Source organism: Pipistrellus hanaki (genome assembly GCF_964339955.1).
Source record: "Pipistrellus hanaki genome assembly, chromosome: 10".
Classification (NCBI taxonomy): Eukaryota; Metazoa; Chordata; class Mammalia; order Chiroptera; family Vespertilionidae; genus Pipistrellus; species Pipistrellus hanaki.
In genome coordinates, this window is record NC_140512.1 from 63,706,283 (window position 1) to 63,722,027 (window position 15,745).

General features: G+C 37.3%; 1 protein-coding gene across 1 annotated transcript in view; it reads right to left on the reverse strand.

Annotated features, from left to right (window-relative positions):
• CFTR (CF transmembrane conductance regulator) overlaps positions 1 to 15,462 on the reverse strand; it is a 168,902-nt gene extending 153,440 nt beyond the window's left edge. Inside the window, exon 1 of the mRNA XM_084896960.1 lies at positions 15,290 to 15,462. Within this exon, the coding sequence (XP_084753086.1) occupies positions 15,290 to 15,342 (53 nt within the window). The 5' untranslated portion in view covers positions 15,343 to 15,462. The remainder of the gene's footprint in view (positions 1 to 15,289) is intronic.
• Between the last annotated feature and the right edge of the window lie 283 nt (positions 15,463 to 15,745).

Below are 15,745 nucleotides of genomic sequence, written 5' to 3' on the forward strand. Positions count from 1 at the left end.
TTCAAGTCTATGCTAAATGTGAGGGTGTGTATACTGTTCAGAGACCATTCCTTAATAACATTTATGTTCCTTTTCTGAGTTATAACGTAAAGCTGATAATCCTAAAGCTTCCAGTCAAGATTATTGCATTCTCAATAAAATGTTCACTAGCAAACATTCTTCCTAATGTATGGCCTTCATTCTATTTATTCATAGTGGCAAGGACCAACATTTCATAAATGGAGAGTCATTCTTCAGTCTATTCAACAGCAAACACTCCTTGTATTTTGACCCTCCTTGACAGTTCTCCTATCATGTCATTTAATATATTGTGTATTATCTCCATGTCATTTATATAGCATTATAGATGAGGTACCCATAGCTTTTAAAAGGTTTCATAAGTTAGAGTAACCCCCTGCATGTATTATATTTCATAGTTGCAGACGCTTCCATATCTTATTCTGCTACTGAAGACTCTTACTATTATGGGTGCAATTGTGACCCCCTGAAAAAAAATATATATGAATCCTAACTCTCAGAACCTCAGAATGTAATTTTATTTGGTAACAGGATCATTAGAAAAGTGACCACTTTAAAATAAGTACAATAAAATAAGTACAATAGAGTGGGTCCTAACCCAATATGACTGGTGTGCTTATTTAAAAAAAAAAAATTTTGGACACAGAGACAAACACAGAGGGAGAATGCCATGCGAAAATAAATAAAGGCAGAGTTCAATATGAGGCCTTTTCAAACCAAGGACCACCAGAGTGCCAGCATCTTCCAGAAGCTGGGAAGAGGCATGGCACAAATTCTCCCTCACAGACTCCAAAGAAACCAAACATGTTAATACCTTGGTCCCAGCCTCAGACTGCTCGTCTTCAGAACTGTGAAACAATGAATTTCCATTGCTTAAGTCACCTGCTTGTACTTAGTTACAGCAGCCCTGGAAAACAAATGCAAAGGCCCTAAGAAGTGGGGAAAGTCTATATTGGACAACGCACATAGAGCAGCAAAATGAACAGAGGTAATGCTCTTTGGATGAAAGCCACCAACAAAGCAAAGGTTTCAGATGTGGAATTGGGTGGGGGCATAATTCATAGAAGGCACTGGGTCCAGTTCACAGAAGAGGAAGCTTAAATTTAAAGGGGGGAAAATTACTTTCTTGGAGTCTGAGGTAAAGAGAAAAAGGAACTAATTATAATGATCATGTTGATGACAGTGTTTACTATTTATTATAGAACCACCACCCTATATCTGGCATTATTAGCTACCATTTAGTGCATGGAAAGTGCTTACAGAGAATGATGGTTAATTTTATATGTCAACTGTTTTTATATTTAAACATAATGCAATCTGCCATTGGCTATTTCCGCACGACATAAGTAAAGTGTGTCACTACAGGCACACGTGGGCCAAGCTAATGTCTCCAGTATGCCTGCTCATACAAGGTTCCATCCCAATATATGAGAGTTGTATAATCCCCAGAAAATAACAAGCCATGTGTGACATTATCATGGTACTCTATTATGATTGCTCAACAATAAGGTGACACTGATTGTAAGACTGATCATCAATTTAATAATAGCCTTTCCAAAAAAGAAGTGTTACATTAAATATGCATAGTTTTTTAAGGAAATTTTCAGTGTAATATTCCTATTCATACAATTACCTGTCAGTTTCTTCTTCAGTATCATAATTAAAGTTTTCTTCTAAGCCTTCTTCATGTTGAGGTAAAAAATATTCTTTTGAATCACTCTTGACTATTCATAGCTACAAGTAGGGTTATAGCGACAAGCTGCATTATTAACATCCTTCAGCTGTGGGACAGACAGTATCATTTCAAAGCACAGTGAAGTGCTGAGCTTGGGCAATTTCTCCTTGAATTTCAGTGCTTGGTATCCCAAATGAACTTCGGAGTAAATATAAACCACTTCTCTCAAAACTAGATCACAGAGTAATCTTTCTCAAGCCATTGTGAAGCCCTAGCTGGTTTAGCTCAATAAGGTAGATAGAGCATCAGCCTGAGGACTGAAGGGTCCTGGGTTCGATTCCAGTCAAGGGCACATGCCCAGATTGTGGGCTTGAGCCCCTGTAGGGTTCATGCAGGAGGCAGCCGATCAATGATTCTCTCTCATCATTGATGTTTCAATCTCTCTCTCCCTCTCCCTTCCTCTCTGAAATCAATAAAAATATATTTGAAAGAGAGAAGAAAGAATGAAATTGTGGAGTGCAACCAATGCAAATAATTCAGTTGAGGTAACAGAAATATATGCCTTCTATGCATTGCTAAATCCCATACCACCATTTATCCCTGAGCCTAGTAGCTGACAAGTTCCTTTCTTTGAAGCTCCAATTGGCTTTAATTAAGCAATTCATGAATAGGACAACATCCCATTTAGCAGCTAGAACTTGCTCCCTGACAAATGTCTTTTAACATGAATTATAAGAGGCATCTCAATTTTAGAACCATAACATTGTGAAAAATGCAAGCATGCAGGAACAAGAACACAGCACACATATATGTTGTATATTCACTTTAGCCCTTATTTGGGGTCAGGAGGCTTATGACTACAAAGCTATGGCTTTGTAGTCATGGAAGGGATCTTGTTTTATTGTTACTTTTATTTATATATATCCCAATTCTGTGGAAGATTTCATTTGGAAATTTGGAAATTAGGATTCACTGGTAACTTTTTTTTTTTTTTTAATGTGAGAAACACTGCACTAGGAAAATCTAAGCATTGTATACACAGTGTCGAACATGAACTTGAAGAGCCATCTGCCAGGTGATTCTAACTCTTCCTTCAGCCCCAAGAAAGAGAATAAGACTAAACATAGAGAAACAGATGACCTGAATGATGAACTAGGGATTGGTGATCACGGACATCAAGGAGGTTGTGGCTAGTAGTGAGAGGAACACTAAACAAACTGAATCTGGAATGCAGCTGAGGGCATGAAGTTGGTAAGGTAAGAAGAATAGATGCAAAAACTCAACAGAAAGTCTGGCTCCATAGGTTGGAGGAAACAATGAGGGTGACCGCTACTACTTGATGGTAGTAGCAATTTTGTGCAACTGACTATGTTTGGCTACTGATATACTTTTGGCTGACCATGTCTTTTACTCTTCAGCTAGAGATTTAGAATTGTAAAGATTTCATTAACCTAAAACAATGCTTCTGCCTGCCTCACCCAGAGCCAAGAATTAGCTTGTCACAGGGACTTAAGCAAATCAATAATGGAAGGGCATGCTTCTGGCACTTTTAAGAACTGAGTATGATGCTTACTTAAATGATATTGTTTATAATGCTTATATCAAAACATAATAAGTTTTGGAGAGAAAAAATATTAAACTCTATATACAACATGAAGTAAAATTATGTAATTCACCAATTCCATTCTAGCTTTTTGGATATTGTGAACTTGGTTAAGAATAGTTTTAGATTTAGATCAATCTAAGTTCACATCCTGACTTCAGGGTAATTAGCTGGGTGACCTCATATAAACACTTTAATCTTTCTAAATATCCTGTGCCTATAGAATATATCTATAATTATTTGAAAAATTCACTGAGATAATATGTATACTGGCACATGAAAAGTGCTTAGTAAATGTTAGAAGACAGTGGGAGCAAGACTGCTGATTTCAGGAACTATGTAAGAAGAAATTTTGAATTTTATGGCAACTGAACTATATCTATGTTCCTATTGTTAATTTACTGAGAAGTAGTGAAATTTCAAAATTCTCTTCAATAGACCCAGAGGTTTAAAGAAGGATGTTAGGAGAAAGAAGTTTAACAGAGATGGAAGATGAAATCATCTCCATATACTACATTTTATAATTATTTGGTAGAATCCTGTTTTTGTTTTCAAATCTGTAGTTTTTAATTAAGGTTGAGAAGTAGTATTTGGACAATTATACCCATTTTCTTAAGACTGACCTAATGGTTCTCAGATTTTAATAAGGCAAAAGAAATAATCTGAAATGCAAAAAACAAGAAAATAATAATAATAAGATGTGGTTGCTCTCTTCGAGAGATTCTAATTTAGTAGGCATACAGTGAGTCTAGGAATCGGCATATTTAATGTGATATATAATTACTACTAAATTAAGATATTAATTTAATAATTAAGATATATATATTCAAATATATTTTTAGAGCAGGTGATTGGCAGACTACAATTTGAGATGCACATCTCTAAAGCTTAGAATATTGCTAACTATGAAGAGCTCCTAATTTTAAAAGCATAAACATTTATCTAAAAAATTGATCCTATTTCTAGCTGATTTCCCTTTCAACAGAATAAACTTTGATCAAATTTTCAATTAACAGCAGATTTGGTGCCTCATTTTTTAAAATAACAACTTATTTGTATCTACTCATCACAAAATCTGACTCTAATGGTGGCTGGAGTGTCAGTGTGACCCAGGAAACACAAGAATTGTCCCAGCAACCGCAGAAACCACTGAATCAGCAAAAACTTGTATGAGCTCAAAAAAGGCTGCCCAGATCCAAGGACTGTGTTCAAGAATTGAATCCAATTTTCAGTCCTAAATGTAATGATCTTAATATATTTACATTTCATAGGACATATTTTTCAATTAAAAACTGCTTTAAATAATTTTTACTATCAAGGAATTATATTGTTGAGTTTAGAAAAGTTTATTTTATTAGGTGAGGTGACTTATTCACTTGGTTTTATAAATTGAGGGGAAGCAAAGTGTGTCACCCCAAAATATGCCTCTTTGATATTGATTACTTTAAGCTGGTTAATTTTAAGAAACAAGATTCAGGAGAACCCTCTGACTTTCCCCTTACTGCCTAATAGAATTAGAGGACCTGATCCAGGAAGGAAGCTATCATCATAGATAACTATGGTTTAATATAAATGTGTACATAATCGGGAGAAACCTAGCAAGGCCCACTGGATCCAAGTTCCCTATGTCCCACTATATATATAATTTAATTATTATTATTATTATTATTATTATTATTATTATTATTATTATTATTTTACAGAGAGGAAGGGAGATGGATAGTTAGAAATATAGATGAGAGAGAAACATCCATCAGCTGCCTCCTACACACTTCCTACTGGGGATTTGCCTCCAACCCAGGTACATGCCCTTGACTGGAATCGAACCTGGGACCTTTTGGTCCACAATCTGATGCTCTATCCACTGAGCCAAACTGTTTAGGACCTCTGTGTCCCACTTTTAAAGATGACCCAGCAAACATTTGTTTATCAAAATGTTTGCTTTTCCATCTCCATGTGAATTGCCTTCCTGAGTTCTTAAGTCCCAGACCACAACTACCTCCTTTTCCTTCGTTAGAGATGACATGTAAGCTTCAATTGCTGTGTGTCCTAGGGCCTGACATTCCTACAGAACTCCCCTAAGTACATACACATTACATTTGGTTATTTTCTCCTGTTAACCTGTCATGTTAATTGGATTAGTCCAACCAGAAGAATTTCTAACGGTGGGAGGAAAATTATTTTTCTATCCCCACAAAATCAATAAAAATTGTGGACTCCTTTATTAAGTAGAGTAAGAGGGGGAAAAAATCTATAGATTTTAGAGTACATTTGCACTCTAATGAGAAAAACTGCATCATTAAAAATATTAATGTGAAATTTCCAATAAAGAAAAATAATTAGAATGTATAATAATCTTTTTCTTAATCCTCACCCAAGGACATGCTTATAGAGAGGAAGGGAGAGAAAGAAAAATAGCTGGGTTGCAGCTCAGGTGCCCCGAGTCAAACCGGCAACCTTTTGGTGTGCAGAATGACGCTCCAACCAACTTAGCCACATGGCCAGGGCTGTAAAAATTTTGATATATGTGCTAAGTCTTCAAACTACTAGAATATATCAGGAACTCAATACTTATGCTAAATTAATGCATGCATAAGTAAATAAATAAATATTTATTTGTGTTTCAATGTTATTACTTTTACATTAATGAGCTCATTTTATAGTGGTTGTCTTTCTAGCTAATAAAATTTTATTGCATTAAAACCTAGCTCTACTGTTACTCGAATAGCTACCTCTTTACTTTAATTTCACCAGTTTTATAAAGTCTTAATATAATGAATAAAATGTTGGGTCTCATTGTAGTTAGATATTGTATTCTCTGAATTAACTGAATTATGTAAATACCTAATGTCTAACTGTATTAATGATTGATCCAAGTATGCTCCATAATCAAATTAATCCATCAGGGATTTATTTGCTTTGTGCACTTTCATTCATAAGGCACATATATAAGCTTACATTGATGTTTGTGGATAAAAGAGAGTAATAGGTGAGGACGTCCCAGGTAAAAGTGAGTAGAAAAGAGGTTAATGTGAGTTTTTGGAACCCAAACCTATCTTTGAGTTGAAAGTAGAATTTCTTTTGGTAATAAGAATTTGGTCAACCTACTTGTTACTTTATTTTTTTTTTAAATGGATTCAGGGGTCCAAGACTAAAATAAGCTTTAAAAATAAATTTTAAACACTAAATTACAACATACATTTAGGAAAAAAAGTTTGGAAATAATCATTTTAATAATCTGGCTTAAAATTAAACTTATCAGGCAACCTGAATATTCACATGAAATTTGAAAAGAAAAATATTTCAGGGCAAAAATCTACTATGGTAAATTTAGCTGTCATTGATCTTTTGAACTATCTTAAGCTGGAATTTTCCTAGAAAGTTCTGTAACTATGTTAGAAAACAAAAAGAAAAGCTTTTTCTATTTCATGTTATACTTTAGAACACATGATAAACTAATATATTAATTCAAAATTAGGCACTTTATCTTCAGATTCCAAATGAAAAGCTTTTTAAATTCCATATTTGTAAGTAAATTTTCTCATTTCCCCCAAATAGTAAATTTTAGAAGCATAGCCTAAGCTGAGTTAGTCAAGTTTTATCTCATTCAACAAGTATATTTTAAGGGCCTACTATGTACCCGGCACAGGCTCTATATACCAAAAGATAGAGCCTGTGCCTTGAAGGATAGATGCATGCAAAACATAAGTAAAGAATAAATGGTGATAGAAGAGAAGACAAAGACAAAGGCAGAGATGGGAGTGATGTGGCCACAAGCTCAGGGGTGCTGGAGTCAGCAGGACCTGGAAGAGACAGGAAGTGTCCTTCCCTAGACCTTCAGAAGGCACACAGGCCTGCCTTCATTTCAGACTCAGTCTCCAGAGCTGTGAGAGAATAAATATCTGTTGTTTTAAGCAAATAAATAAATAAATAAATAGTCAATAGATTTTCTATAAGTCAAAAACTATTGGAAAACTTATCCAATAGATATTAAGCTACTACAGTATTTTCCTCTTCTGAAAAAATTTATATTGAATGTAACTGTGTTTCATTTCCTTTATAAATTACTCAGCTACTGAGTACAATAACATTAATTATATATGAGCCTTGAAAAGTTTTTCTAAATTTTTATTTTAAAATAATTTTGCAAATTTTGAAGCTTTTTGCAATACAATACAAAAGGAATCCTTGTGACATGTGAAAACTATATGAAATTTCTATTTCAGTACCCGTAAATAAAGTTTTATTGGAACAAAGCCATGCTCATTTGTTTGCATATTGCCTATGGCTGCTTTCCCACAATGTCAGAGACCATGTTGTCTGTAATGTTGGAAATATTTACTTTCCAGGCCTTTATAAAAAGTTTGCCAACCCCTGATCTAAAGTATAGCAAAGGATTTTGGTTGAAAGATCATTTTGTTGTGTCGCTTCATTTTCCAGAGTTCATAGAGGCATTTAAAATGAATAAATGTGCAAAAAACAGCTTCTTAGATAGTTTCTCCAGTGGTGCCTCTGGAACTTGGGGAGCTAATCCTGCCCAGCAGAGACTGCCTTTTCTTGCTGCTCACATAACTGGTACTGGCTCCAAGGCCTGGCTCTTGAATCACCTCTAAACCCAGCTGTTGGCACCTCTAAGATTCTGCCTGGCAATCTTAATTTTCAAACACTGGCCTTCCTGGTACCAGATGAAATGCTTGGATCCCTTTCTGAAGTTAAGAACTTCACTAGGCACTTGGGGGTAGGTGTGAAGTCGGGTAAAAGGTGGGTGCACCTCTGTAGGCAGTGCTAAGAAAGCAAGCTCTGCAAAGTTTTAACGTGAAACAAGAATACATAATCTTCTCAAGCGTAATAAGAATCTCCTTCCAACACACACACAAAAATAGTCTCACTGCAGAAAGACAAAACCTGAAGCTCCAGCAGGTTTTCAAACCTACTGCCTGAATAGCTATGACCACGGAAGTCGGTTTAAAGTGGTGAAGTTACAATGCGGTAGGGGCCCCTCACATATCAGTGGGTCAGTTTGGAGGGTCCTGAGTAGAACTGCTAAGTAGAATTTAACCAGTTCTGTCCGTAAAGTACGGTTGCTTGTTCCAGAACACACTCCCAGGGGGCTCTGTACCACCGCTAAGGCAAGCAAGTGGGCAATGAACTTCTTCCCTAAAGGCCACTCTGGACTTGACTGCATGGCGTGGGGGAAGTATTCTGACGGTCGCCTCAGACATCCTGATATCCCTCACCAAAGACCAAGCTCGAGATCACTTTAATATGTTTTCAAATGGCCATGTTACCTGCCTGTGAGCCACCGACATCATTTCCTTTTCTATTTTAAAGAGAAGCAGAGACTGTATAGGCCCCACCTATTCCCAAAATCTTCTGCAACTGAATCTCCTCACACACCAGGCTTCACTACCAACCAGACATGCCCAAGCCAGCAAATCTGCACATTGCCCTTGATTCTTCTCTCTCCTTTGTCTTCCTTACCTAATAACCAGACCTGTTAATTTTACCTCCTCTCTCTCTCTCTCTTTACTCCTACTGACGCTCTTTCAGTTCATTTCTTTAGCAAAGCTGCCACAGCTCAGCACCTGCCACGTCACTCCCCTGCCTGACATCCATGCCTTTTCACTTCCAATGCGATGAAGCCCAGAGCTCACAAAGCCCCTTAGGGTCTGGCCATTGCTAGGGTTTCAGACCGAATTTCCCCCAAATCTCGCTCCCGCATCTTATGCTCAGGTCACGGGGAACTTCTCTGAAATCTTTAAAGGTGCCAGGGACCTCTCTGACTGCCAGTCCTATACACAGGTGGCTGCTTCTATATTTAAATTTTTCCTAACCATCCCCACCCTATGTCCGGATAGTCTTCTTTCCATGTCAACACGGGAGTCACTCCTCCAGCAAGCCTTACTTAGCCAGCCTCGGACTGCCTGAGATGCCCGTTGGAGTTTCCATGAGCCTTGAGACTCTGGGTTTCAGAGAATGTTTTTCATGCAGGCAGCACCCATTTTTTCTGGAGCACCTCAATCTTCTTAATGCCTCACGGGGAATACAAAAGGTGGTGAATAAATGAATTAGGGCTTCCTCCAATTAGGGCATGCCCCGAATCACGGCCTAAAAGGAAGTGCTGCTCTGACTCAGCTCCTAGAAACAAACTCTGGGAGAAATCCCTCGTTAGAGCAGAGTGAAGCCAAGTTTCAGGGTTGGGAATCCTAACAATAAGGACTTAGCAGACATCTTCAAACCATGATTTAGCCCATGAGCAAGGAATTAGCAGGCAGGCCTTCCCACTAACGCTAAGGCCCAGCCATAAAGGAACCCAAGAAACTAATGGAATAAAATCTGTCCAGAATCCTCTTGCTTTTAAAAAAATATATATTTTATTTATTTCAAAGAGGAAGAGAGAGGAATAGAGAGACAGAAACATTAATGATAAGAATCATTGATTGGCTGCCTCTTGCACACCCCCTACAGGGGATTGAGCTCACAACCCAGGCTTGTGCCCTTGACCAGAATCAAACCCGGGACCCTTCAGTCCCCAGACCAACTCTCTATCCACTAAGTCAAACTAGTCAGGGCTCGCTTTGACACCTTTTTATCAGAAGGATGCTGCAAGACTAGAAAGTCATCAGTCTACAATATCCATAAGCCTCTGGGGTTATCATTATTACAAAGAAATATGCATCAAACTTTCTATGCAGGAGTCTTGAAATGGTCTGAATGCTTTACTAAACTAGGCATAGAAGGCCCTGACATCCAGGACTTTACCATTTGAAACAGTCATTGATGCTAAAAGACTGTAGTAAACCTGTGGAGCCACACAGAGAATAGCTAACTTGCCAAGCCTTTGGACCTGGATACAGATCCTTCAGAGCTCTATAAGAATGTATTCATTCTGCATCAGGCAAGCTAATTGAATTTTTACAGATTTTTTTTTTCTTTCTAAAAGAACCCTAAGCTCTTTGCTGACATGAAGCTCTATAGTAAAGCCACTTAGTAATGCTAATTTCACGCTCACAACTACAAGGTAAATTCTTAGGAGCGGAGGAGAAGCATCTGAAAGAGGAATGTTCTGCTCTGTGATAATGCACTTAGCATACTTATAAATGCAACCTTCAGGCACGGTCCCCAGACAACCAGATCTCTCTCCTAATCTGTTTTCCCCTTTTGAAAGGGGATTTGTGCCAGGGAAGTGATCTACACAGATGCGTCAGAAATCAGTGGAATCAAAATTACCAAAATTGCTGCTGAGTCAGAGGTGTTTTTAAATTTTGACAAACAGCAGATAGCTGCATGCTAAATGGTTAACACCCTTCCGTGGCGGTTTTGCAATCCCATACTTACAGCGTAGCTCTGTCACACGGAAATTACAGGTTCGGGTGAAATGACACTAACAATAATAATAGATTTTAGAGTGGTGCCATTTAAGAACTTTTAAAACAAGTTTCAACATTTCGGCCTTGAACATTACCACACTAGTCTTATTTCCTCCCTTAAAACATAAATGGAAAACATGATTTCCCTAGTGTTGGCTCTGAGGAATACTTTGATTGTCACATAAATTATTGATGAAGCAGTTAAGAAAAATACGTCTTTCTTTAGCAATGTATGAATTTTAAAACTATATACCATAGGCTATTTGTTTTAAGTATATAGAAATACTCCTAGAGAGTCAAGTAATAAATTGAACTAGCAGATAAAAGCTATTGGAATACATTTCAAAACCAAGGAGGAATTTTTTAAACTAGCAAAATTAACTAAAAGAAACTTAATTACATGTATACATATATTTTATATTTTAAAATATGTAACTACAATATTAGTCATATAATGCAAAGGAAGTACTTTTAGAACTCTGAGTTAAAATCAAAATTGACACATAACCCAAAATTGAAAAACCTGAACAGTGTCATAACAAATCTAGACCAGCAAAAGGCAGATGGATATAGAGAAATATTAAAGGGCTGGTATAAGAACCAACATTTGTCAGTGTTCAGGCAACACTGCCCAAGACAGAGGGACCCCTGACCCAACAGTGGTCTCCTATTCCTACAGGAAGCAAAGCCAAGCAAGTGCATGAAAGCCCAGGGCTGTTCGCATGGCATTTTCTCATTGACTGACTACATGGACTCATGATCTTCAGGCGCCCTTGACAGGCACTAACGTACATCTCACTATGAACTGAGCATCTCATATTGGCCTTTCGTTTTATGCGACTATTTCTTTTGATTGGGATAGTCTAAGCCTTGTCTGAAAGACAAACCTTCACATTGACTGGAACAGGACTAGACCTTTATTTGATTGGTCAACTGGTCTCCCTTGGCAAGATGCCTATGAATACCCCCAGCCAACTTCAAAATATCTATGGCTGCCATAATTTTAGATTTCTTCATGCCTTGCAAACTCGTAAATAAAATGTAAATATAAAGTCATTGTGATAATTTTTATTTTTTACAAAATGTCATAATTTATTTAACCAAATTAGTGTGGTCCTCTCCAAATTTCTCATCTGTTTCATTATATACTTATTATAATTATGCTTCTATTGCTCAGAGCCCTTGTTTCTTTTTATTAGGAAATGTCTTTAAAGTCTGCAATAATAATAATATTGAATGTCAACTGTAGTTGAAAAATAAAATTTTAATAAAATAAAATTTGCAATGATAATACCTAAACTTAAGTAGCACTTGGCTATTAACAAAGCAAATTACGATGAAAAATCTTTATACTTTCAGAGTGCATTTAATTTTGAGAAAGGGTCAAAAGTCATTTTAGAAGCAAGTCCATGTGACCAGTCTTGGGTAAAATGACTTTTAATGAAAAGAAATTTGCATACTATTTTCAAAGGTAATTCCATAACGAAAATTTAAAAAACACTCTGATCAAAGGCGGAATGTTCAGAATAAGAGTTTGGTTTCTATTAGTAGCCATTTTGACCCACCACCCTATTCTGGTGTATAAATTCTAGCATATTTGTTCTAAAATCTCTCATTAGTTTGTGTCTAATAATTACAAAAGTATCTTAAGTTTTCTTATTATTAACCTGAGACTTACAGTATGCATTTCTTTACTGAATTCTATCTTAGATCCTAACATTATTTACTCTTTGGTCTTACTTGAGACTTATCTGTGGAGTTTACTGGATTCCCCTCCCCTATAGCCAATCATGTAAGAGATCAGTTGCATTGTATACTTGTATTTTGTGGTGCTCTAACAATTCCTCAGGTATACAGTTAACATTTATAAGCCAGTATGACACTATGACCAAAATTCAAGCTGTGTCATCTGACACATGGTTTGATACACAATCCCTCAACAGAACAGGATATGGGAAATTCGGGGCATGAAGGAAAAGACAGAGAACAAGCTGAATGCATATCTTCAAAGTTATCAGAAAATATAGTTTTGGAAAATTGTTCAAAATGGTTCTGTTGGTAAACATTTGCAAATCAAGCCCATTGGTATATGAACCTATGTAGACATATAATTTCTAGTTTAAAAACATCTTCCTCCTTTATAAAAGCTTTAAGTTAATGTACTTGTTTTCCATGATATTCATAAACTATTTGAATTTTTGCATGAAATTTTCTTTTAGTTTATAAACATATATATTCACACATATATCTAATAATATATATATATTAGCATTATACTTGCAACATCCCTAAAATTTGTACTTGATATGAAACCCATGCAAAATTAAGTATTTAATTTTTCCCCAAACTTTATTAGCTTTTCCAATTACAAACCCTAAACAATGAAAGATATTTAATATAACTTATAGCCCAGGCTTTAACAGTTTTACACTTTCATGACACTAAAACTGAAGGGACCATATTCAGAAAGTTAAATTTTAAGTCATTTAAGAATATATATAAACTCATGACTTTTTCCTTATTTATCTGATAGGCCATGTCAGAGGAGATTTCACCTAATGTTAACTTTCATCCAGGCCCATTCATTGCATGTACAGGCTGATAGTCACAAAATTATATTCAACAAAGATGAATAGAAATAAGGTAAACAATATTATAAAGAACATAAAAATATGGTAATTGATGATGATATAATGCTAACATTTGTGGGCTAACCTCTTTACACGCACTTTTCAACAGATTAACCCGTATTATGTAGGACCTACTACTCTCCCAAATTCTAAAGGTCAAGGCACACAAACACAGAGATGTTAAGTAACTTGCCTCAGGTCACACAGCTACTAAGTAGCAGATCAGGGTTTGAATCAAAACAATCTGAATCATAGCCTAACACTCATCACCACTAAACACAGTGTCTAATCAGTGCAGAAGCTTTTGACCCTTTCAGAAGTAAAATCCAGAAAGAAATTTATAATTTACAGGCAATTAGGTGACAACTCCCATAAAGAACAGGAACTTAACTTTTTAAAATACACCTATTCTTATAACAACTTATTATGAAATAGTTTTGAAATAGGAATGAGTATGCTCTTAACAAACTTAGTAAGTCATTATAATACTTTTTTTTTTACAAACCAACCTGAGAGCACTTTTAAACTACCCTAACATTTATAAGCTGATGCGTTGGAGGGAAAAAAAACTTTGGTAAATCAACAATAATCTCATTTAAATCAACAATGAGCTAATTTAAAATCCTTTAAGTACTTAGAAGTAGCCATGAGGTATTTGTTCTTCTGAAAAATTTATTTTTAGACTGATTGGCATTTAGGTTCCTCAAAGTGCTCTACAGAGAAGCCTAAGATGTATGCCAATGAGCACTCTGATTTTGTAAGTAGTAGGAACATAGATGGACAGATAATCTATAGATGGTGTAACAAAAGGTGTGGAAAACACATCAACACACAAAAGGTAATTTCAACGAGTCAAGTCCTTCTCTTCCATCCACAGGGAGCAGCTTCAAGGGCCAATGGTCTCTCCTTAGTACTGAGTTCCAGCCTTATTGCACATGCAGAGGACAGAACATAGATGTGAAAGCTGAGTCTCTTCCCACCACATGTACATTTGGCTTTTCTGATACCTAAGTATGCTGATTCACTGGATAATTATGAGTTAAGTAACATCCCATGAGAGAGCTGTACCTACTCATTCATTCATACAAGTATAACAGGAAAAGAAGACACAGTAGCCAAAGACACTTCAAATCTGAAATGCTACCTCCAACTTACACTTTGCCTAAGACTTGGAATGTAGACAATATTTTCAAAGATCTCATTAGATGAAGTACGCAAATGTTATGGATTATCGCCTACAAAGTAGTATGAGTACAATTTATTGAATGTCAGTTGGATATAACTGCAGTATTGATTCCCATGGCTTCATATTTCCATGATAATTCTGACCCTTTTAAAATGTATAACTTGTGCAATTGGCTTTAATAAAAAAAAAAAAGGCGGGAAGATTTTCTTTCATTCTTTGAAGAAAGAATAATAGAATTGTGGGAAATATTGTTAGACTTACTTGGTATTGTAAAAATAAAAAGGCACATAGGTAGTCCCCACATCACCCATCTCCCCTAAAAAAAAATGCAGTCAACAAATGTTTTCTGAGTACCTACTGCACGCAGGAATAGCTCTAGCAGGATATGCGCCAATAAAGCATCTAAGTTTCCAAGGCACGAAAGGGGAGAAAACAAGGGACTAAACTTAAGTATTTTCACGAGCAAGTTTATCATCCAGAAACGTATTAGAGAAACCTAAGAAAACAATTGCACAAGAGCACGTTTGGGTCTTGAGAGCACGACTTTCAGCTCTGAGTTATAACGTCAACGATAAACGAAGGCTCTCCATCCCAACCACTGGCTTCAGTTGGTTCTTTACCGCTCCTTCATGTATTTGATTTTCTTCCAAGAAGGATTGCACATCTTTAAAACACACACACACACACACACACACACACACACACACACACACGCACACGATTCCTCTTTCCCCAAAACCAGCCCAGACCCTGGCCCTCCTCGGCGCGGGCACGTGTCTTTCGGAGCTCGGCTGGACACCCTCTCACCTGAAGAAAAGTTTGGAGATGACGCTGGCCTGTTCCAGAGGCGACCTCTGCATGGTCTCTGGGGACTCCGCCGAGGCCCTCGCCGCCGGGCCGCCTGGCTCGAGCTCCTGAATGCAAATCGCCCCACTCCTCGGGGTGCCTGCCTCTCGCCCCTTTTTCTCGGACCTGCTGTGATGTCATTTGCTTCCCACTCCCCCCACCCCTCGCCCCACCAGCTTCCTCTCTCCCCGCGCTCCTTTCCCCGCCTCTGCAGCCCAGGTTCAAAGCCGGGCGCTGCCGGTCCGGCCCCACTTGTGCTCCAGCGACTTTCCCTCCCCCTCCGCACCCCCACCCCCCGGCCGCACCCCGACCGCTCCTTCCTCCTCGCCTCCTGCCCTCGCGCCTCTCTCTCTCCCTCCCTCTCTCTCCCTCTCTCTCTCCTTCTCTCTCTCTCTCTCCCTCCGGATTCTAACCCCC